The 24,164-nt window shown below is 35.8% G+C and overlaps 1 protein-coding gene across 9 annotated transcripts in view; it reads left to right on the plus strand.

The window, feature by feature from the left end:
• The window catches only part of PARD3 (par-3 family cell polarity regulator), a 341,196-nt gene that overhangs the window by 68,745 nt on the left and 248,287 nt on the right, over positions 1 to 24,164 (plus strand). For 6 of the 9 annotated variants that reach the window (XM_030940996.1, XM_030941003.1, XM_030941000.1 and 3 more), the window contains 5 exons: positions 923 to 1,062; positions 4,025 to 4,153; positions 6,508 to 6,546; positions 19,922 to 20,110; positions 20,902 to 21,072. In XM_030940996.1, coding sequence (XP_030796856.1) covers positions 923 to 1,062; positions 4,025 to 4,153; positions 6,508 to 6,546; positions 19,922 to 20,110; positions 20,902 to 21,072 — 668 coding nt within the window. The remainder of the gene's footprint in view (positions 1 to 922; positions 1,063 to 4,024; positions 4,154 to 6,507; positions 6,547 to 19,921; positions 20,111 to 20,901; positions 21,073 to 24,164) is intronic. The other 3 variants (XM_030940998.1, XM_030940999.1, XM_030941004.1) reach the window with 1 other exon arrangement.

The following is a 24,164-nucleotide window of genomic DNA, read 5'->3' on the forward strand; positions in this document are numbered from 1 at the left end:
ATTCATTGGAAATGTATCATTATCTTCCCAGTTTTTCCTGGGCACATGTTGGCTTATTGCATGTTGATTCAAGTGACATATAAATGCTTTTCTGCATTGTATTGAGCATATAAGACTGCCTGTCAAGAAAGCTGCCAAAGAAATGAGAATTTAAATTCTGTGAATCATCAGAGTAATTTATAAATGCATCATTCATTTAGTACCTTTAAACATATATGATGATCCCCAGATTTGGTACCCATGATCTGAGATGGAGTCTTCACTGAGTAATTTGCCTTTTTTGGGAGTAGGGGATGGGGAAGGAAATATACATGGTAAGATTTAGGTGAATTAGAAGTGAACTAGGCAAAGAATAATATGGTTCCTGGTTTATCCTCTTAGTAAATTGCTTTGAATAATTATGATTTGGGGAGGTTCCATTACCTCTATGTAGAGAGATCTCTCATTTCACTATTCCTTTACATCTTCCTGGACATTTTCGTCTCCCTTGCTCATACCTCTTACCCTTGAAATTTGGATGTCATTATTGCACAATAATATTTGAGTTTTGAGGTACTGTGGGTCTTTTTTTTTTTTTTTTTTTTTTTTTGGTGGGTCTTAACAGAAGTTTTTTCTTTCTTCATGTAGTGAATTTCCTATTCAAAGATTTACATTGATTTAACAACTTTTAGCAGTCATATTTGTCTTTGAGAAGATTGCTGTTTCTTCTTAGATTAATAACTGTTGATATGCAAACCATTTAAACCTTCCACAATTTAGTCTATTTTGAACAATTTCATTACAACTTTTAAAGTATTAAAAGAAATGTAGACCATTGTGAAAGTTACAAAATGTCAAGTTGAGTTGAGTATACTAGTGCAATACACTTGTAAAATTCAAGATATCTCATTTTATTTACTTTTCTTCCCCTTCACATACCTAGGTACAGAAGGTTTGGGATTCAGCATCACTTCCAGAGATGTAACAATAGGTGGCTCAGCTCCAATCTATGTGAAGAACATCCTCCCCCGGGGAGCGGCCATTCAGGATGGCCGACTTAAGGCAGGAGACAGACTTATAGAGGTAAGCGATATCCCCAAGCAGGATGTTCCCTAATTCTGGAAATGTTCCAGTTCCAGGAGCCAACTTTTAAAAACATTTTCATACAATATGAAATTATATACATTTTAGCGGAAGTATGCGTCACAAAATGTGTTTCTGTTTTACGTTTAAATTTTCCATGTTATCTTTTATATATATATATTTTTTAATTGTTAAAATTTTTTGTAGAGACAGTGTCTTGTTATGTTGCCCTAGCTGGTCTTGAATTGCTTGAATTGCTCGCCAGTGTGCTTGAATTACAGGTGTGAGCCATCGTGCCCAGCTCTTTTTTCCGTGTTATCTGATGAGAAATTAATCTTTCCATTTAGTTTTTTTTTTTTTTTTTTTTTAATGAGATGGAGTCTCACTCTGTCGCCCAGGCTGGAGTGCAGTGGCACAATCTCGGCTTACTGCAGCCTCTGCCTTCTGGGTTCAAGTGATTCTCCTGCCTCAGCCTCCCTGGTAGCTGGGACTACAGGTGTGCACCGCCATGCCTGGCTATTTTTTGTATTTTTCATAGAGACAGGGTTTCACCACATTGGCCAGGCTGTTCTTGAACTCCTGCCTTGGCCTCCCAAAATGCTGGGATTACAGGCGTCGGCCACCATGCCCAGCCCCATTTAGTTTAGTTATAAACTTTTAGTTACTCAGACATTTGGTTTATGAGTAACATTTTGTCATATAAAATATCTATAAGGTTACATTTCTAGATGACTTTATATTTATATCTGGCAATATGGAAACATTATCCACTTTGTATTCGGAACAGAGACAGATGAAATAAATGAAAACAGTGTGTCTTGATAAGAGGAGCAAGGAAATCTTGAAATGGCAGCATGGAGAATAAATTGAGAAATAAGAGTCAAATGTCAGGAAAGAAAAAAATCATTTTTGAAATTTTTTTCTATGTCTTATGAGTTTGGGTTCATTGGTATTTGAAGCTGCCTTGGTGGAAATACATTAACATACATAATTTGTGTTTGATGATTTGCACATAAAAGAGAAAACGGAAATTGAAAAATATATTTTTAACCATTTTTCTTAGTTTTTTTTTTTTCAGAAAATACAGTCTGTATTTTTATTAGCAGATACTGCATTTCCTAATTAACTAATATTCAAATATTAATGCTAAGGTAAACTTTTACCACACTATCCTTTTTTCTTATAGTTTCATATATGGTTTATATTTCTCCAGATTGAGTTTTCCTGAAGAATTTTTGTAAAGTAGGGGAGGAGAGGGATACCATCCATATTTTTTTCCATGTCTACATTTGGGACCTAGGTCCTTTACATTTTATTCCCACTGTTTTGGTCCTGTGCCTGGGACAATGTATGTTAAATAGGCACTGTTAGAAATGAAGTAACAGATGTTTGAATACAAATTATGTTTAGGGTCCTGCTTCGTGGAAAAGTCACTTGTCCTGGGGGTATAAATTGAGTAGTACTTTAGCCTGTGTCTGCAGTCATAGCTTGTTTTATTTGTAAGAGTCTTCGCTGGGACTTGAATTCAGTCCTTCGGTCTTCTAAGTCCAAAAAAATATGTCTGTCCTTTTCTGGCTCTCTTGGTCTTTCTTTCTAAAGATAATTGCTTTATTATTGAGTCACTTTTTTCTTTTATTACATAATCTCTTTACTTTCAACATATCAGAAAAACCTTTTTATTTTAAAACAATGAGAAAGACCTGCAACCTGTATGTCTTTAGAGTTAGGCTTTATTTCCATAGCTGTCATCTTTGTGTTAAAATGGAAACTTCTTTTTTGCATGTTTTAAGCCCAACCTTCTAGTATCTGCAGTTGCAGCTAAACACTATTGATACTTATGTGCATTTTCTCTGAGTGTCCAGATAATTAGAATCATACAGAGAAAATTTAAGTATCAAGTGACTTAATCATCTAGATTTTTTTTCACTTTCTTTTGTTTGAGTACAAATTATGTTTAGGGTCCTGCTTCCTGAAAAGGCCGCTTGTCCTGGGGGTATAAATTGAGTGGTACATTAGCCCATGTGTGTAGTCGTAGCTTGTTTTATTTTGTAAGTCTCCGCTGGGACTTGAATTCAGTCCTCCTGTCTGCAATTCCTTAATAGTAGTACCTTGAGCTATATGAGGTTGATTTTTTTTCAGAAGGGGAAATGTTCTGAAATATATTTTAACTACAGGAAAATTTTGATACTGCAATTTAAGTTATAAACTTATTTGCCTTGGACAAAATGTCATTTTTGTCTAAAGAAAAAATTGTAGAACACCTTTTAAAGGAAACATATGCTCTCATTTCTGTGGAATATATAGTGGTTTCTGATAATGATGTTATACTTCCTGTTAGATAAAAGATTCCGTAAGAACAAGTTGTTTTAAATTTTTTTCCTGCTTGAATTCTCTCATAACATTGAAAAAATGTCATGTGAAATTGCTTCCCTACTAAAAAATATTGTTTTGTAGCTGTGTTTCTTTAATGTTTACCTTTTAGAGGTAAACATTTTATTATATTTATCAGCAAAATTTCATTGAAAGTGAAAATACTGTACCAAAATATTTTTGGTGTGTTTTTATTAATCTTTATAAGAGCAACAACTTTTTATTTTGGTATAAGAAAATCTATGATGCACAAGGCTATCAAAATATCTCAGTTCTAAGCCAGTAAGTTTTGTGTTAACTTGACATTTTTGAATTATTTATTACTTGTTACTTGTCAGTGCCCTGGTGATTGTCACTTTGGGTTTAATGACAAACACTAAAAGACTCACCACTTCCTTTCTTACTTCCAGGTATCTGGTCTTAGTTTCTTTATTATTCACAAAGTCTTAGTGGTTCCCAGATCATGGCAGAATTGTGTGTGAAATGAGTTATGTTCCATAGCAGATATGGCTAGTCCTAGAGTGTGTGTGTGTTTTTTTCCTGTTGTTTCCACAGGATTACAGCTGAAAACTTTTGTTTTGTTTTGTTTTAGGTAAATGGAGTAGATTTAGCGGGCAAATCCCAAGAGGAAGTTGTTTCCCTGTTGAGAAGCACCAAGATGGAAGGAACTGTGAGCCTTCTGGTCTTTCGCCAGGAAGACGCCTTCCACCCAAGGGAACTGGTGTGTAAATTTAGAGTAGATGAAAGATTTCTGATATGCAGCAGCCAGGGGTCTGGGTTAGTTGTCTGGTGGCAAATGTTTATTGAGACATTTTCCAAGGAGTTTCTAGATCTTACATATCTTTCAGCCCTCACTGAATACAAACATTCTTTTCTCTAATACTCCCTTCATTTCAGAAATGGATATCCTCAGTAATGAATGGAGGGGTATTTAAACATCAGACTGTAGGGATATTTTCGAGGGCATCAAATGTTCATCACTGTACACCCTCAGATGGACTGACTGAATACAGAGACGCTGATTATTTCAGAACTGTCACTCCACAGACTGTCGCTGAAAGCTTGCCATCTTCCACACTACATATGACAAATTTTCATATTTCAAATTTTCATAGTACGTGTCAGTAAGCCAAACAGATGCTTGCTTCCTTACTGTTGTGTGAAAAGGAGTACGTTTTAAAAAAATATTATTAAAAATAAAAACCCCTAAGTGGCAATAAGCCTCATGGCTATTAATTATACAAATATAGGTCATGTTATTTAGGATGACATAAATGAAGGAAGTGAAAAGACATTTACAACTTTTGCAACGTATCTCCTTCACTTTCCATGCATACATTAATACATATGAAGATTTACATGGTATTGGTGTGAATGAAATAAATGTCTTAGATGTACATGTTCTGAGTGTTTTTCTGCAAAAGTGCTAGGTTTCATTTATATATAAAAATGACATAATTGGAGGAGTTGCCTTTGTCTTCTAATGTGGTAAGAAAGTTGTTTTATTTCAAGTACAAGTGGTATTTTAAATATTTCAAAACAGATTCTACTTGGATCCTTTTGGAATACATCCTCTTCATCTAGCTCTTAACAAAAATTAATTTGTATAATCTAGAGTGACAAGGTTTTAGGAATGAGGTTTCCAAATTTATCATATAGCCCAAATTCTCTTAAGTTCTGTCTTAAAGTATGGATGTGTTATGATAAAATTTATATTTTATTTATACATACAATAACTATATTTTGTTCTCTATATAAACTATATATTTCTATAAATATTATAAATGAAAGTAAATTTTAGTCATAATATCTCATCCCCTGGTTACACACTTGTCTTAAAACTTAATGTGGATTTTGTGGAAATTTCAGACTGCGATAGGGTTGAAAAGTGAACACTTTTGTTTTAAGTAGATTTTGAATAAATTATGAAAACTTCTTTATATTTAAAAATGTTTAATGCATTATTTCTCAATTTAAATTCAGTTTTTCGTTTTCCCCCCACTGTTATCCAATTTTGAGCTTAAAATGCCACCTGATCCTAAATCTGGAGATGTCTCTATTAAATTGTAAATGAGCACTTAAAAAAAAACAACTAGCTTTCCATGTGATTTGCTGAAGCTTTCATTCTTCCTCAGTGTCTCAGAGTGCACTAGTTAGCATTATTAGATTGCCAAAGCTTAGACACTGCTCTTAAGCAGCCTTTTCCAGAGTTAGTGCCAGCATATAGCCAGCTTAGGGTTATTCAGGTTCTTCTTGTCCAATTTTGATCTTCCAGGCTTCTGTTTTTCCCTTCTGCTACCTACTGTTTTTTTTTCTTGGTTATGTAATTTATTGCTTGTGAGCTTTTCATTAAGGAGTACGCCAGTAGGCCGTCAGTCTATTATGCATGTTGCAGCTGCTTTTCAAAATTTAAAAGAATAAAATCCTGAAAACTTAAAGGGAGGGGGCATTTAAAAATAATCTTTGAATCTAGTAGACATAACTATTTTCCTCTGTTTGGGGGGTCTGTGTTTAAATTCTGTGTCTGAATCTAAATACTTTTATCAATCTGTGCCTTTTTTATAAATCATCCTTGTAAGTTCCTATGCAATTAAGGCAAGTCAACATTATATGAAAAAAAAATCACATTTATTTCCTGTGCAACCTTTTAAAGTATAAAGCTGGTGGTTCAGACTGTAGTTCAAACTGTTATTATCTGGTCTAGCTATCAAATGATTCTGTACCTTAAAACTTTGTTGATTGGGAAAATTTAAAAGCAAAATTAGAAACAGTGCCATGATTAGGAAAGCAGTTTGGTGAGACTTCTTTTCCTCCAAATAATAAATTCATGATGTACTATGAATGAGCAAGTAAAGATGTATATCTAGAAAAATTTCTTAAAACATACACATAAACACACACATCAGCAAAAGGTTGGAAGACAGAGCATTATATCAGCCATCATATAATTACCCTTGATATGTTTTGTGGATTTTAAGAATCAACAAAATTTTCTTTAAAATAAATCATTGTGTCCCTATGTGTTGAAGATGGCTTTGGTCAGTCTGTATTTATGTTTTTCTTCAATTCTTCTAGAATGCAGAGCCAAGCCAGATGCAGATTCCAAAAGAAACGGTAAGAGCTTTGTCTTTTGAAGGATGCAGAGATGTTGGAAAGATACATGGAACTAACTTCTTACTAATTTAATATGAAGTTACTTGCCCTGCCTTTTCCTGGCTCATAATATTTAATACATGGGTTTATTAAATGCCAAAGTGGTCTTATTTTAAGGTGACTTATTGTTACCACCCAAAATGGAGTATATTTTGTGATTAATTTTGATCAGACAGACACAAAAAAGAGAGGGATTTCCTATTCACCTGCAAAATGAGGACTAAAGTTTAGTTGTTTTACATATATGCAGAGTATTTCATAACTTATGAAATGCTCAATTATAAATGGCCACAAAATGCAAAGAAAAGTTAAAAAACTTGATTCAGTCATGGAAAAAAAGGGAGGGCTAAGAGAATACAGTTAAAAAAGTATACCCAGGAAAATTAAAGTGACGTGTCAGTATTAGGCTAAGCATAGTTGTTAGAATAACTATAAAAGAGATAATTTCTCTTACCAAAAGTTAAGGCCTCACAGCTCACATTAAAATGCAAGCATAGTTGCATCCTGTTAAGAAAACAAGTCCTGAGACAGACTGGGGATAAAAGAGTAAGCTTAGTTCCAGCAGGCAGAAATAATACAATGAAAGGAAGGTTCGCTCTATCAGTCTCTGTGATGATGCGCTACATGGGAGTAAAAAGGGCATTTTATATTGACATGGTAGAAATTCTAACAATCAGGATCTTGTTTCCTTTTTTCATCAAACTACATAGCACAAAAACATTCTCAAACTATTATAAATGGAAATTTTAGCAAAGTCGTTTCCATAGTAGGTAATGTTGGTATGTCCCTTTCCAAAAATTTTTACATTGTCGACTAAAAAAAGTAAGAATATAAAGAATTGAAATAACATAATAAACAGTTTTCATTTTCTGTACAGCTTTATAAACAGAAAACTTTGAACTAATAAACAAAATGTTATTTTTCAAATATTCCTTCTTTTTTTTTTTTTTTAAGTCTAGAATCTCACCATGTTTCACAGCTCACTGCAGCCTTGACCTCCTGAGCTCAAGTGATCCTCCTATAAATATTCCACAATTCTGAAAACGGATGACAAATTACATCTTGGAGGAAAATCAGTAAACAACCTTGAGAATATTCCTGCATTAATAAGCGTGTATTGTAGACAATTCCTAGCTTTAATTTTTGGTTTACAGTATAAATAGGGCAATTATATCTAATCAAAATCACACTGATATTTATGTGTTGGGGGTAGATTAGACAAGGGGAAATTGGACAAACTGATTCTAAATAAATGGGGTACAATAGCAATTTATACTACTCTTTGAAAAGACAGTAATTGTGGCAGAGTATAATGTAAAGCTACAATACCTAAAACAGCATGGCATTGGTATAGTGGTAAACAAATAGATCATTTAAACAGATTAAGGGTTACAGAAACAGACATGATGTGTATAGGTATGTGCATGTATGTTAAAGAAGGTACTTCAAATTAGTAGCTTTAAAAGGATAATTTACATAGTATTTATAACAATTGTCCATTTACTTACAAAAGTAAATGGGCACGATATGTCAAAGTAGATGGAAAAGATCTATAAAACAAAATCGATCCGCAGTCATTTACACACACACACAGACACACACACACACCCGTTTGGTATCTGTACCATGAAATAGTTATAGGATAAATGCAAAAGGAGGAAGTATTTACAATGTGATCCTTAGGGGAAGAGCTATTCCTTTATGGTTTAGGATAAATATCAGAATATTTTGGAAAACACAATGACTTTGCACACAAACTAATCTATTAATGTCTAAGACAATCTGAGATGGAAAATGATGCTTTAAGTAGTAAAGATAGGGATGTTCTTTCAAAACATGTAGTCAGTGGCAGGTGCAGTGGCTCACACCTGTAATACTAGCACTTCGGGAGGATCACTTGAGCTTAGGAGATTAAGACCAGCCTGGGCAACATAGCAAGACCTCATCTCTACCAAAAAGTTAAAAATAAACAGCAAAAAACATGTAGTCAGTCCTGTTGAGGAAACTGATGATCGACTGTGAACTTCTCAGTCACCAGAGGGAAAGATGCATCTTTTGATGTGGTATTCTGTTATGAAATGCAAGGTGCATTTCAGTTCACAAGCTGTGTCTTTATGGTAGCATGACATGGCAACTGGGAGTCACCTTAAAAAAGGAAATCATGCTGGGCACGGTGGCTCACACCTGTAATTCCAGCACTTTGGGAGGCCGAGGTGGGTGGATCACGAGGTCAGGAGATTGAGACCATCCTGGCTAACAAGGTGAAACCCCGTGTCTACTAAAAATACAAAAATTAGCTGGGCATGGTGGCGGACGCCTGTAGTCCCAGCTACTTGGGAGGCTGAGGCAGGAGAGTGGCGTGAATCCAAGAGGCGGAGCTTGCAGTGAGCCGAGATTGTGCCACTGCACTCCAGCCTGGGTGACAAAACGAGACACTGTCTCCAAAAAGAAAAAAAGAAGGAAAGGAAGTCGTATGTACTTTTACATGTGTCTGACTTCTAGTTATACTTGGACTTTTTTTCTAATATGAGTTTCCCAAACTAAGTTAAAAGCATAGTTTAGTTTAAAATATTGTTTATTAATTTTTTATGCGTGCTCTCACATCTGTGCCTCTCTTTATGCTCCAGTTATGCAGTATCATTTTGAGTTGTAAAAGGCTTAATATTAACATGATAATTTAAGAAATTGATGGGGTACAGTCTCTGCCTTTCTACCTTTTGATGGCCAAGGATCTGTTTTAGGCTTTTTGAATATTGCTAGTTCTTGTCACATAGTATTGCTCAAGGAAAACTCCATGATAGGCTTTTGCTGTTTTTATTAGTGTTTCTTAATGAATTTTTTAAGGTTCTAGGTCTGTGAAATCTTTGCCTATTTTGTCAATGCCTAGAAATGGGGAGGAGGGGAGCAGTAATGATCTCACCACAAATCCAAGTCCAATGCCCGCTTTCATTTTGGGCTTTCTCAGGGTTGATTTTGGAGCAAACCATCTTGTATCCACTTTAAACCACAGGAATGGTACCTGTGCATACAGTATGATTCTTTCTCTTTTCCTGAAGGAGATACATTACTTCTATCAGGAACTATACGTGATTTATACAGGCTCACAAAAAATAGAAGACAGTTTCTTTTACCTCTAATGCTTAACATTGCTTATAACATTGCAGTCCTATCTATGACTGGCATTTATTCATCAGTTATTGTGCGAAACTCTTTATGTGGATTATCTTATTTAATCTTTAAAATGTTCATGACTTGGTTCAGGCATGTCCAATATTTTGGCTTCCTTGGCCCACATTGGAAGAATTGTCTTGGGCCACACATAAAATACACTAACACTAATGGTAGCAGATAAGCCAACAAATAAATAAATAAATCGCAAAAATTTCATAATGTTTTAAGAAAGTTTAGGTAGGAATTTGTGTTGGGCCACATTCAAAGCCAGCCTGGACTACATGCGGCCCACAGGTCTCAGGTTGGACAAACTTGACTTAGTTGGTGATATTATCCTATTGAAAGGGGAAGAACAAAGAATTAACCTTAGGACGCTCCAAATCTTAGAGCCCAGAATATACTCAGGTTGTCTGACACCAGAATCTGCAGGGCAGTTTTTATATCTCCTTAATATGGCTTGGTATGTTAAGGGGAATATAAAGAAGCTAAGCTACATATATAGTTTCAGGTAATACGGTATGAGTTCCATGTTGGAGGTTGATAAACTGTGATTGAATTTTATTAAAATAAATAAGCAATAAAGAAATCCAGGGTTAGATGCCATCTCATTAGTCAAGATAGTGGGAAGAGATCTTGTTGATTTTTTTGTTGTTGTTTATATTGCTCATGGATTGATACATAGGCTTTCCTAGAACACGTGTTTAGTACCATTGATTTCCATTAACTGCTGCATGGACACGTCTGTCCTTTCCCAGCCCAGTGACCAATTTTGCAAATACTTTCTCCTCACTTGGGCTGCTCTCACCTTCTTTGCCTGTCCATATGGACGCCAACTTCTAATCCTGCTGACCTCTACCTATCTCATGAGGCTTACCCTAACCGGAACTAATGTTCTCTCCCATTTGTAGTTCTTTGTCATCTTTGTCTTTGTTTGTTTGTATTTGTAGAATGCATTTGTCTTGCTTTATTAATAAAATTCACTGATCTTGGCTCACTGGAGCCTCTGCCTCCTGGGTTCACGCGATTCTTTTGCCTCATCCTTTTGAATAGTTGGGATTACAGGCATGCCCCACTAAGCCCGGCTAATTGTTTGTGTTTTTAGTAGAACGGAGTTTTGCTATGTTGGTCAGGCTGGTCTCGAACTCCTGACTTTCAGTGATCCGCCCACCATGGCCTTCCAAAGTGCTGAGACTACAGGCGTGAGCCACCACACCTAGCCACATGCTTAACTTTCAAGAATTCAAAATGCATTCTAGAACATGTTAGTGGGCTTTCCCTACAGAAACCACAGGGATACGTTGGGGATTCTTTAGGAACTTTTTTGAAGGTCAGAAGCCATCTCGATAGGCTAACTTCAGAAAGGTTATAGCCTCAACTTAGAAATTTAATGAACTAGCAATTAAGCATGGGCCTTATTAGGTTTATTTTACTAACAGTTATATTATTAATAGATCAAGTGTAGGCTGCCATATTATGTGTGTGTGTGTGTGTGTGTGTGTGTGTGTGTGTGTGTGTGTGACTGAGTCTGACTCTGTTGCCCAGGCTGGAGTGCAGTGGCTCGATCTCGGCTCACTGCAGCCCTTCCGCCCAGGCTCAAGCAATTCTCCTGCCTCAGCCTCCCAAGTAGCTGGGAATACAGGCGCCCCTGACCATGCCTGCCTAATTTTTATATATATATCTATATATATATATAGATATATATATATAGATATATATATATTTTTTTAAGTAGCGATAGCATTTCACCATGTTGGCCAGGCTGGTCTTGAACTTTTGACCTCAAGTGATCTGTCTACCTTGGCCTCCCAAAGTGCTGGGATTATAGACATGAGCCACCTTGCCCTGTCTAGGCTGCCATATTGATCCACTGTAAGTTGAGAAAACACTTGAGTCAGACAAAGTGGAGAGGAACCTCAAAGAGAAGTGAATCTGTGATCCATTACCTCTTAATCCAAAAGTGTTTAGATTCTTGGAGATAAACTCATCGTCAAATACTTCTTTAGGCCTATAATGCAAATTAATTTTAATATTCTTGAGAACATACATGGAAGTGTACAAAACTCTAGATTTTTGTGGAAGATTTATACTGACATACAGTAATCATATGTTGACCTCAGTAGTTTGATTTTTAGCAGCAAGTGTTGCTATTGTGACAACCAAATTTTATAACATGTGTGTACTTCTAGTGCCTTAAATGTTGATTCAGACTTATTTTAAAACAACCTTATTCCAAAATGGAATTCAATAGTATTTTCATGATCGTACAGAAATGGTAATGATTATGGATAGTGAATACCTGCAGCAGTTTTTACGGAATTCATTTGAGATGGCTTACTATTATTATAGTAAGATAATGATTTTTTAATGTTGGGTGTGTTTTTGTTTCAGGAATACATCTTAGTTTTTGTTTAACTGTAGCCCTTTTGCAACATAGTGATAAAATTGATAATATCTTTATGATTTATTATGTTACCTTTTTGCTGTTGAAATCTTAAGTTATAATAAAGATGGTTTTTAGATATAGCAAAACTATTGTGGCTTAATTATTGTATGTAATTTTTATTCTGAACTGTTAGACTTTTAGAAAAGTTTCAAGAATAGTACAAAGAACTCAACAAAGAATTATTTATGCACATTCCCCAATTGTTAATATTTTACCACGTTTGCTACATAATTTTCTTCCCTCTTCCCTTTCTTCCTTCGTCTATCTATTCTTCCCTTTTCCCTCCCCAATATAATTTTTTTTTTGTTGAGAGTGTTATTCTGTTGCCCAACCTGGAGTGCAGTGGTACGATCTCAGCTTACTACAACCTCCGTCTCCTGGGTTCAAGCAATTCTCCCCGCTCAGCCTCCCATGTAGCTGGGATTACAGGTGCCTACTACCATGCCCGGCTAATTTTTGTATTTTTAGTAGATACGAGGTTTCACCGTGTTGGCCAGGATGGTCTTGATCTCCTGACCTTGCGATCTGCCCGCCTCTGCCTCCTGAAGTGCTGGGATTACAGGCGTGAGCCACCGTGCCAGGCCAGAAAGGAGGACATTTTCTTATGTAATGGCGTTACTGTTATGAAAATGATTAAATCGATTGTATTATCAGTTGCCCCAGTTATTGTTCTTTATATCATAAATAAATGAGAGAACAAATTACAAGTAAGAATAGAATTTGGTCCAGTTTCCAATTCAGGATCATGCATGGCACTTAGTTCTTACGGCTTTTTAATCTCCTTTAACCTATTATATTTGTTAATATTTTCTCAAGAACAAATTACTCCAAGCAAATTTTTGATTTTTGAAGGGGCAGATTACTTTGAGAATGTCCCTCAATTTGAGTTTGTCTGATGTTTCTTTGATTGGGTGAGAATTTTGGGGGTTAACATTAGAGATTAATAATTGTGCAAAACATTTTTTCCTCAGCATTATTTTACCAAGCAAAAAGTTTAAAAGTGTTCCAAAATGTGTTTGGCATCTACCATTCGAATTAGAAAACAGCATAATAAAGCCAGATATGACTTTGAACTTTACTAATAAGAATAATGAACTTTATAATATCAGTACAAATAACATACAGAAATGTTCATCTCACATATGGGATAAATTAAAATGGGGAACTTAAGGAAATTTTGAAGTTTGATTGGAGGGTAATTCTTTTATTAAGAGGTTTATCATGGTTCTTAAATTTAAGAAGAATTTAAGAAAAATTTAAGAACCATGATAATTTCTCCATTTAAAAAATCCTTCTCTTAAAAATATAAATGGTTGTTCATATTGTCTCAGATACCTACCTGCATATTATGTAATCTCTGTTTGTTGAATAAGTATATTCTCTCTTTCATGTCTATGAAAAGTTCTGTTGTGCATGACGCTGTGATGGTCTGCTGTCATGTCATGGTTGTTTTTTAGAACTGTCCTAAGGTGCTCATTCATAGCCCATTTTTGTCCCCAGCAGCAGCCCCTGCCCATCATATACAGGTGCTCCTCAATTTATGATGGGGTTACTTCCCCATAAGTTTGTCAGTAAATCCACTGTATGTTGAAAATATTGTTACGGTGAAAATGCGTTTATACACCTAACCTACGACGCTGTAACCCAGCCTAGCCTACCTCATGTGCTCAGAACGTTTACCTTAGCCTTCAGTTGGGCAAAATAATTAAGACAAAGTTATTTTACAGTAAAGTGTTGAATATCTTATCTAATTTGTGCGATGCTATACTGAAAGTGAGCAATAGAATGGTTTCATGGGCACCATCAAAAGTTGAAAAATCATTATGTTGAAACATTGTAAGTTGTGGACCATCTGTATAACCCTCTACCAATTTCACCTCCTCCATGCAGTGTTTTTTTTGAGGAAGCAAAATTAAAGAAATGATATGAAATGGAATTTTTTGTATTGTAAAAATAATGCATATCAACTGTAGAAAATTCAGTCACATGTAGAAGAAAATTAAAATCACTTGTAATTCTGTGACTTATCGTCATTTTGATGTATTTTTTTAATATACATATTTCTGTCTGTGAGCCTAGCCAAAGATAATGTATTTTTTTATTTTATTTTATTTTATTTTATTTTATTTTATTTATTTTTTTTTTTTTGAGACGGAGTCTAGCTCTGTCGCCCAGGCTGGAGTGCTTTGGCGCGATCTCGGCTCACTGCAAGCTCCGCCTCCCGGGTTTACGCCATTCTCCTGCCTCAGCCTCCCGAGTAGCTGGGACTACAGGCGCCCGCCATCTCGCCCGGCTAGTTTTTTGTATTTTTTTTAGTAGAGACGGGGTTTCACCGTGTAGACCAGGATGGTCTCGATCTCCTGACCTCGTGATCCACCCGTCTCGGCCTCCCAAAGTGCTGGGATTACAGGCTTGAGCCACCGCGCCCGGCCATAATGTATTTTTTTAAATGATTTTCTTGGTCTGGTGTGGTGGCTCATGTCTGTCATCCCAGACTTTGGGAGGCCAAGACGGGTGGGTCACCTGAGGTCAGGAGTTTGAGACTAGCCTAACCAACATGGCAAAACCCTGTTTCTACTAAAAATACAAAAATTAGCCAGGCGTAGTGACATACGTCTTTAGTGCCAGCTGCTTCAGAGACTGAGGCAGGACAATTGCTTGAACCCGGAAAGCAAGATTGCAGTGAGTTGAGATCATACCACTGCACTTCAGCCTGGGCAAAAGAGCGAGACTCCATCTCAGAAAAAATAATAAAAAGATGTTCTTGTCTATCTATTTAATATGTATCATGTCCCAGCCACATATCCTATTATTGTTAATAAATGTCATGCCCCAGGCACGAGTGAAGACTGACATAAATTCCTACCTTCTGAAGCTTCTAGTGATCTTTGAAGGCAGACATTAATTCATAAAAATATGTTGTGGAGGTTTTTGATTGGCATACTGGAAGTTATGAAAGCCCAAAGGGTAAAACTCAATTTCTTAGTCACAAATACTTTCTTGTCTTACATAATATTTTGATAAGATACTTTGTTAGCTGAATGGCATCCCCATTGTGTAGCTATATCTTAATTTTCCTAACTTACTGTCATACACGTCAATTTTTAGCTATCGTAATTAAAACAATACCCTCACAGTTAAATCTTTGTACATGATCACAACAATTTTTTTTTTAGGCCATATTACCAAAAGTAATATTTCTAGCTTAAGAAAAAGGCAAACTGTAGAAGGTTTAGGTAAGCATTGCCAAGTTGGTTTCCATAAATATTGTACCATTTTTTACATTCACCAGCAGTGCAAGAACATGCCCATTTCACCACACCTTCCACAGTATTAAATATCATTACTTTTATTTTTTTAATGTTCTATGGCATAGCAATATTTGTTGGATATCATTAAAGAAAATGTGTGGAGCAATTTGATACCTTTGATTGATTTGCAAGTAAGATTGAACCTTGTAGTTGGAGGTTTATTTATTGGTTCTCTCATCTTTCTTTAGTGAATGGCTTGTTTATATCCCTTTCCTGTTTAATGTAGACTGCTTATCTTTTTGTTATTAATTTACTAGGGATTTGTGCATTAAAGATAATAACTCAGCTGGGCATAGTGGCTCTTGCCTGTAATCCCAGCACATTGGGACACTGAGGTGGGGGGATTGCTTGAGCCCAGGAATTTGAGACCAGCATGGGCAACATAGCAAGACCCTGTCTCTACAAAAAAAAGAAAATGTTAGTCAGTCTTGGTGGTGTGCCCTGGGATCCCAGCTACTTGGGAGGCTGAGGGCAGAAGAATCACTTGAGTCCAGGAATTCAAGGTTATGGGGAGCTATGATCACACCGCTGCACTCCAGCCTGGACAACAGAGCAAGACCCTGTCTAAAAAAAAAGATAATTCTGTAGATAAGGGCAGATCTTGAGAGAGAGAAATTAATGATTTATAGTGGAGTGATAAAACTTTTGCTGAGTCACATATTTTGTTACAAAGTCGAAAATTGACTATTGAGCTCACTCCTATAATTTTATGGTCTTCTATCATTTGTGCACAGACCATGTTTCTCTTGCCCCTCTTCACAATATTTTATACATTCTCATCCAAATTTTCATTTGTTGCGGCTCAGAGATTACCCTTCCCATGATTGTTTTTCTGCTGCTTAACACAGTCAACTCTTATTTCCTTTTTGATAGATAACACCTGTGCTGCAGATTAACTGTGGAATTGGGCCTATAGGCCAGCTCTATTCTCAGTTTTTTGGACTGGGGAAGAAGGAAAAAGGGGCCATGGTGGTGCCCACTTGTGACTCTTTCTCTGTCTCACTATAGATAGAAATGTACATCTTTTCTGCTGTTCTCAGGAGGGTGGGATACTAAGTAGCTTTCACAATACCCATTCAGCAGGTTGCTTAGCAAAGGTGCCCTTTTGTTCTGGGTATTTAAAGACAACAAATGGTAATGGAGAAATGGGCAAAGGAAGAACTTACAGGCTTTATTGATGAAAACAATCACTGAGGTATACACACATGTATGTGCATGAGAAAGGTGTTCTTGAGTGACATGACTGTGAACAGATGACATGAGGAGCCAGTTAAAGAAAATATTTTTTACATTTCTGTAGAAAGATCTTAATTCAAGAAACAGTTGATAAGGTGCAGAATCTGGGTGGAATAACAAGGTGATAGAAAGTTTCTGCTTTACATCAGAATATGGAGATTCCTATACTATCTGACTTTATGAACGTTCTCAGTAATACAGCATTTCAAATGATTTTTGAAGAGCAAAATTTTTTAAAAACACTTTTCTGCCAGAGAACTAAGTTCTAAAAGCTGGCATTAATTTCTGTCTATGTCAAAAGCCAAATGGATTAATAATGGAATATCACATGAAACATACAATGTTTCACGTCAATGTTCTTAATGATAATAATAACTTAAGGCTTGATAAGAAAGCTGAAAAAGATTATTCCCATTCTGCAGTTGTTACAATAAATGAAACTATCCCCTGGAGAATATGCTCTTTTTTAAAACAGGTTCAGAGATCGGCAGTCAGAAAATATTCCAAATTGATTAAAATTTTTCATTGTATATGCAGCCAGCTCCTTATCCTGATCTTTCAAGTAGGAAAAATATGAGAATTGTAAGCCTTGGTAAAATGTTATGGAAATGTAAAACTCAGTAAACACTAAAAAAGCAACTGAAGATTCAAATCAGAAAGTAACAATTAAGAACCTTCCAGAGTTGAAGCAAGTAAGCATAGTGAATGATGAGACTTAGATGTGTCCATAGAAAGACTATTCTTGTTTTCCATTTTTTCAAATGTAGTTTTTCCAGGCAGTATTGATTGACAGAGTAATTTTTTATTTCAATGACCTCCAGATTTAAAGGCAAGGGGAAACTATGATGTATATTGATGCTGTTTTGTATTTTAAACATCAAAATTTACCATACTTTATATTTCTGTAACCGATTTTATATTGAGGTAGTACAGTTCATTTACACATAGTCATTTTTAGTACTCTGTTAATGTTTCAAGGGGCTGGGCACGTAAGCCCAACACTTTGGGAGGCCAAAGCGGGCAGATCGCTTGAGCCCAGGAGTCTGAAACCAGCCTGGCCAACATGGTGAAACCCCATCTCTAAAGAAATACAAAAATTCGCCCTGTTTGATGGCATGCACCTGTAGTCCCAGCTACTCTAGAGGCTGCAGTGGGAGGATCACCTTAGCCTGGGGAGGTCAAAGGTATAGAGAGTGTTGATTGACCACTGCATTCCAGCCTGGGTGACAGAGGGAGACCTCAAAAAACAAAAACACTTGTTTTGAGCCACATGGACCAAAATAAAAAGTGTGTTGAATATTCATGTTTATAGAGCAAAGCATGTATATAAAAATATTTTTGTATCAAAGTGTTGATATATTTGATCTTTTTTTGCTCACAATATATTGTTTTTATTTGAGCTATAATTGTTCTCTGGGAATATTTTAAATCTAGTTTTTATAATGAGCAGGCTTAAGGCTTTCTTTGGCCTTTGATCGTAAAATGTACTTACTTTGCATAGTTAACATGGCTATTATCCTGTATTTTTTCAGGTTCTTATTTTGAGTTCTTCACTATATAAGTTTTAATTTTTTTTAACCCATTAGCAAGTTTATTGTAATTGAAGTGTTACTTGTCTTTTAAAAACTATGAGGCCAGCCTTTGAGATAGCACAAAGATGTCCTACCATAAAATGTTAACTTTACATATTTGTAAATTAGAAACATCACTTTACATATCACATTACTATGGGTCTAACGATTTATAAATAGCATTTTGCTTATTTTATGATGATCTAAAAAATTCACTTACAGATGAATAGTGTACTCTCAAAATGTATTTTATCTAATTGAGACATCTGAGATTGCATGTTTATGCCCCAAATTCCTTGCATTCCAAATTTCCTTGAATTCCAAATTCCTTGGGTTGATTTTTATTCTTATTAGGACCTTTCAAAAATTTGGTAGGATGCAGTCACCTACTTTTTTCGTGTTATTGAACATTCTGTAAAAGCACGATCTGTTTAAAGTATATATTCCTACATATCTGTGTACCATTATATTTCTTATTCTTTAATTATAATTTGATAAGTCAAGCTTGAGTGATTAAACAGATGCTAGATAAATATTTCAAAAGTGGGAAAAGAGGAGGAGAAATAGGTTTTAGAACTAGATGTACCATTCAGTTTTTACTTGAAGAGCCTGTGCCACATGTCTGTTATGTGGTTGGAGCAAGAATTTGTGCTTAAACAAGCATCCTGGCCTTACTGATTTGGACATGACCAGTATAGAGATGGTGGAAATCTTGGCCATGAGTGGGATTGCTGAGGAGGAGGACCTCAGAAGGCTGAGTGCTTCCTCTTCAGGAGTGTAGCCTTTCTTAATGATAGACTGTCATCTTAATGCAGTTTATTCAGTTATACATTAAGCTTTCATTTCTTCCTCTGTTTTAAGGGAGGTGAACAAGAATTCGTATATCCTAAATGTTTTTTATTTTAAAAGTCTTCCTTGTCTTCTGTACTTGGTGACTATGAAATTAAATCTGATATATAACTAATTAATTAAACAAGATTACCTGAATAATATTTGCCAGCTCTATTATGTACGCTACAATGTTGTGGAAAAGTTTTCTGTGATATTGTATATCTCTACTTGATCTCACAGATGTTGACGTTGCAATTATTTAGGGGCTGTCTGAACCAAGATACCGTTTTCTGCTGATTTTGTATGATCAGGATTTGGCATTTTTTTGTGAATAAACACCATTAGTGAACATTAAATGTATTGATAACTTCAGAGTTTCCTTATAAAAAGGGAGAGAAATGAATTATATTTATTTATTTTTAATCCTGTTGTTACTGTTTTTCTTGTCGTTTAGAGTATATAATGAGACCAAAAAAATCCCAAACTCTAGAACTCTACTAGTCTTTAGTCCTTCCACTACATTTTCCCCGTAACTTTCTCAAATCTGATTTAGGTTTGGTTCAATATTGAATAACTGCTACATACAAATATTAACAGCTGGTTCCAGAAATCTTCTGGAGTGGGTGCAGATGTACTGTTTTCATGGATCTTGCTGTGGAAACTTGGTGGAAATATTTTGCCTCTTAAGGAACTGCTCATTAGCAGTCTTTAAAAATAACTTTGAGAAAGAAACATTGGAATATAATGTGCTGTGCAATTTTGTTCCCTATTAGAAAGCAGAAGATGAGGATATTGTTCTCACACCTGATGGCACCAGAGAATTTCTGACGTTTGAAGTCCCACTTAATGATTCGGGATCTGCTGGCCTTGGTGTCAGTGTCAAAGGTAACCGGTCAAAAGAGAACCACGCAGATTTGGGAATCTTTGTCAAGTCCATTATTAATGGAGGAGCAGCATCTAAAGTGAGTGTCAACTTTACCATGCGTATGCCTTTTAATTTCAACGTTGTTCCTATTTTGAAAACATATTCCTATTGAAACTTTTAATTTCAACCCTGTTCCTATTTTGAAAACATATGCAGTTAACAAAAGTTTTCTCATTTCTTCATGGTACCCACATTCACAATCAAACAACTAGGAGATGTCTCAGTGATGTGTCATGTAGGGATGGAGTCCATAACTTCAACTCTTCATTTTTTCTCTCACAGAACATGTAACCCATAGACATGCTAGTTAAATGAAGTTAATCTATGCAAAGACTTGGCATAGGTCCTGACACAGAATGGGCGTATAGTAGACATTAATCTTTTCCCTCCCCTCCCTTGTTTGTGGGTCACTTACTCTATTTCTCAGCCTAGAGAAAATTTCCTGGCCATTTGTTAAGGGGACAGTTCTCTGCAACTGTCTAATAGCCTTGAGCTTTTACATGTCTTGGTTTCTAAATAACCTCTATGGGTGTTTCTGGAAGCAAGAAAGTAATCACTTTGTGTCCTTTGAATTAGTATGCTATTTTGGTAAACAGATTATGATAATGACTTGATTTACAAATGTATAAATGATTGAAATAGACACAGGCTACAATAGCTGCTTAGACGTTATTATGCCAGTGTTCAATTGGGCATAATCCATTAGGATTAAAGCTCTCCACTTTTTTTTTTGCTTTGTTTTTTATTTTATTTATTAACTAAAGGAAAAGCTACTTCTTTTATAGCAGTCTATTTAATAGCACTTATTTTTACCTGTTTTCTTCCCAGGATGGAAGGCTTCGGGTGAATGATCAACTGATAGCAGTAAATGGAGAATCCCTGTTGGGCAAGACAAACCAAGATGCCATGGAAACCCTAAGAAGGTCTATGTCTACTGAAGGCAATAAACGAGGAATGATCCAGCTTATTGTTGCAAGGAGAATAAGCAAGTGCAGTGAGGTAAAAATTGCAAAAAAGTACTAGCATCTGAGATTGTAATAAAACTACATTTCTGTCCTAATTTTGGACAAAGGGTGTTAGGTTCCAGGACCTTACCTCAAAAGACCATAAATTATCTTTGCTTGTTGTGGTTTTATTATTTTGTAGGTGGATTGTGATTTGTGTTCTTAATTCTTGTGATCAACATATTCCTAAGCGGATATTAATACTCCTCTTGCCAACTCAGCAGGAAACACTGGGATCTCAAAAGCCCCTTTAGCTGAATTTTTTCTTGAAATCAGGGTCACATCTTCCTTCTCAGAGCCAACAGTTTCTCTTCTAGTTGGCAGAATTATACCTGGGAGGTGAATCATGCAGAGAAACAGTTGCTTATTCTTTGTTTATCTAAAATGGGATGCCTCTTACAAAGTCCCTAGTAGGAAACAGTCTTTCTTTCTCCCATCCTTTCTTTTTTTTTTTTTTAAGACAGGATCTCACTGTGTTGACCACGCTGCAGTTCAGTTGTGGTCACAGCTCAATGCAGCCTCCATCTTCTGGGCTCAAGTGATCCTCCTGCCTCAGTCTGCAAAGTCCTGGGATTACAGGCATGCGCCATAGCACGTGGCCCATAGTCTGGCTTTCTTAGATGATGGTGTTCTCTTGTGAGATTATCAATAGCGTATACCTCCCTCTCTTTCTTCAGTCCCCATTTTCTCTTTCTCTATGGGATTGAGTCTCTTCTCTTTGAATGCCTCCTTTTTCAGTGATCTGTATTGCATTATACTCTGCTTGTTCTAAATGTATGTTGCAGTTTGGAATTAGGAGTGAGGAGAACACAGAGCATCCTCTCTTGAAGGATAGGATCATCTATTTTCCCAAATATGGAAAAACATATTTGTTGTATAATAGGACATTTGAAAGTTAAAAATAAATTATATGTAGACTTGATAATATTGGAGCTTGAAAAAAGCTAAATTTCATGGATCCATTATAAATTATGTGCCATCTGTAGAAAATAGGTCAGACTAGCCCGTGTGCAAAATGAGCTGTTGAAAATGTGGAGTTTTTCTTAAATCAGTGTTCAGATTCCCACAGTTTAAGATCAACTAAGATAAAATGATTAGCAAATAATACAAACGGAAAATGATACCTAAATTTTTTAAGTGATTTTCTTAATTTTTAAACTTCTGTTTAATAAACATATAAAGCAAACTTTTCAGGTTGCAGTGACCACTCATCTGAACCTATGATACAAGCATATTTTACAAAGAAAATATACTCTTGAGCTCAGCTGGTAGTCAATATAGAGGTGACGTATTCTGAAAGATCACTGACCACTGAATTATTTTGTTATTTGTATTTGCCAAATGTAGAATGAGTTAACAGTAATCAACAAATTAATTTCCATATCAAGAGAACAACGTAACCTTAACTAAAAAATCTCAGAATGGAGAAGAGTGGGACATAAAAACATTCATTTGTGTAAGATAAATATAAAAGCTAATCCCTCACAGTAGGATACTGGACTGATATTTTCCTCTCTTCCCTCCCTCCTGGACTAATGGAATAATAGTTTTTACTCATTGCAAAATCATTAGCTGATCCTTTAACTTAAGTCCCACAAAGCACTATGTGAAAATGTCTCAACTTCAGTTTACAAAACATATCATTCTCTATTACGCCTTTTTCTTTTGGCCGCCTGAATACTTTCCCATTCCACAGGACAGTTTTCATTCCATAGATACTTACTGAGCATCTTATGTATATCCGAAAATGTGTTAGATCCTAGGGACATAGCAGTGAATAAGACAGATGGCATGCATTCTACTGGACGACATATCACCTTCGTCTTTTAGAGACCAACTAAAATTTTTAACACCTTCTCAACGTTTTCCTTCACAGAAAACATTGAATGCTGTAGGAGGACTTAAAATGCAGAAATGGACTGAAGATCAGTGTCCTACTTTTATCTGATTCAGATTATCCCTGTTGTTCCCCCCAAACAGTGACAAAGTAAACCTATACCAGCCTGAAAATGTTTTGATAAAAGCACTGATTTTATTCCCTCTTGTCCTGTAAGAGACATGAAATTGGAATCCCCCTGAAATATCTCTGTGTCTTATTCACTTCTCCATATTAGTTTGTGTGAATGAATATGATTTAAGTAAGGAAACAGCTGCAATAGACAGTAATAGACTTTAATATTCAATATCCCTTTTGGTATCATTTTCATACATTGCTGGTTATTACTATTTCTTAGGACAGCATAAGCTTATAAAGCAATTATATAAAAAAAAATCTTATGAGTACTGTGCTATCTTTGTAATACTAGCAAGAAGCGTTTTGTACTGATAGGGTTTAACTAAAGAATTACATGAAGACAGAAGATCTCAATTCAGCTTCCCATAAGGCATAAGACAGGATTTTTCTGCTGTTGTACTTATGTATTACCTTTGGAAAACCTTCTCCTTTGGACACTGGGAGGATATGTGTAAATTATTTTACAGTAAATATTGATATAAGCATAGGACATCATGCTGTCCTGAACAAATCTCAAGCCAGAATAATGTGCTGAGTTTTCTTTCTAGGTCTTTTAATCAGCCGTATAGTCCAGTCTTTGCCAATCAGAAAATTGTATTTTGCTATCTCATCTTTAAATCCAAGGTTTGCATATTTAATTTCAAGTTAGGGAAGGTAAGAATGTGTAAAAGAAAATCTTTTGTTCTTTGTCACATTTTTCTTTCTCTTATACATGGAAGTGCTGTGTATTAATATGTCTTCTTTATTTTTCATTTTTGTAGAGACAGGGTCTTGCTATGTTGTCCAGGCTGTTCTCCAGCTCCTGGCCTCAGGCTGCCAAAGTGCCGAGATTTCAGGCATGAGCCACCTCACCTGGTCCAATATGTTTTCTTTGAATTTATTTGTCAGCTCCCTTCACTAGTTATTATGTTAAAGCTCTGTATTTCCCTAACATTAGTCCTGACAAGACACATTGGAGACATTCTCTGGGAGCTATTTCTTAGCCTGTTTTGCTTGGCCTTTCAGGAATCTGCAGGCACTATCTCATTCTCAAAGTGTCTCCTATCTACTGCCTCTAGTTTTCTGCTACCATA

Source organism: Rhinopithecus roxellana, chromosome 11 (genome assembly GCF_007565055.1).
Source record: "Rhinopithecus roxellana isolate Shanxi Qingling chromosome 11, ASM756505v1, whole genome shotgun sequence".
NCBI classification, from domain to species: domain Eukaryota; kingdom Metazoa; phylum Chordata; class Mammalia; order Primates; family Cercopithecidae; genus Rhinopithecus; species Rhinopithecus roxellana.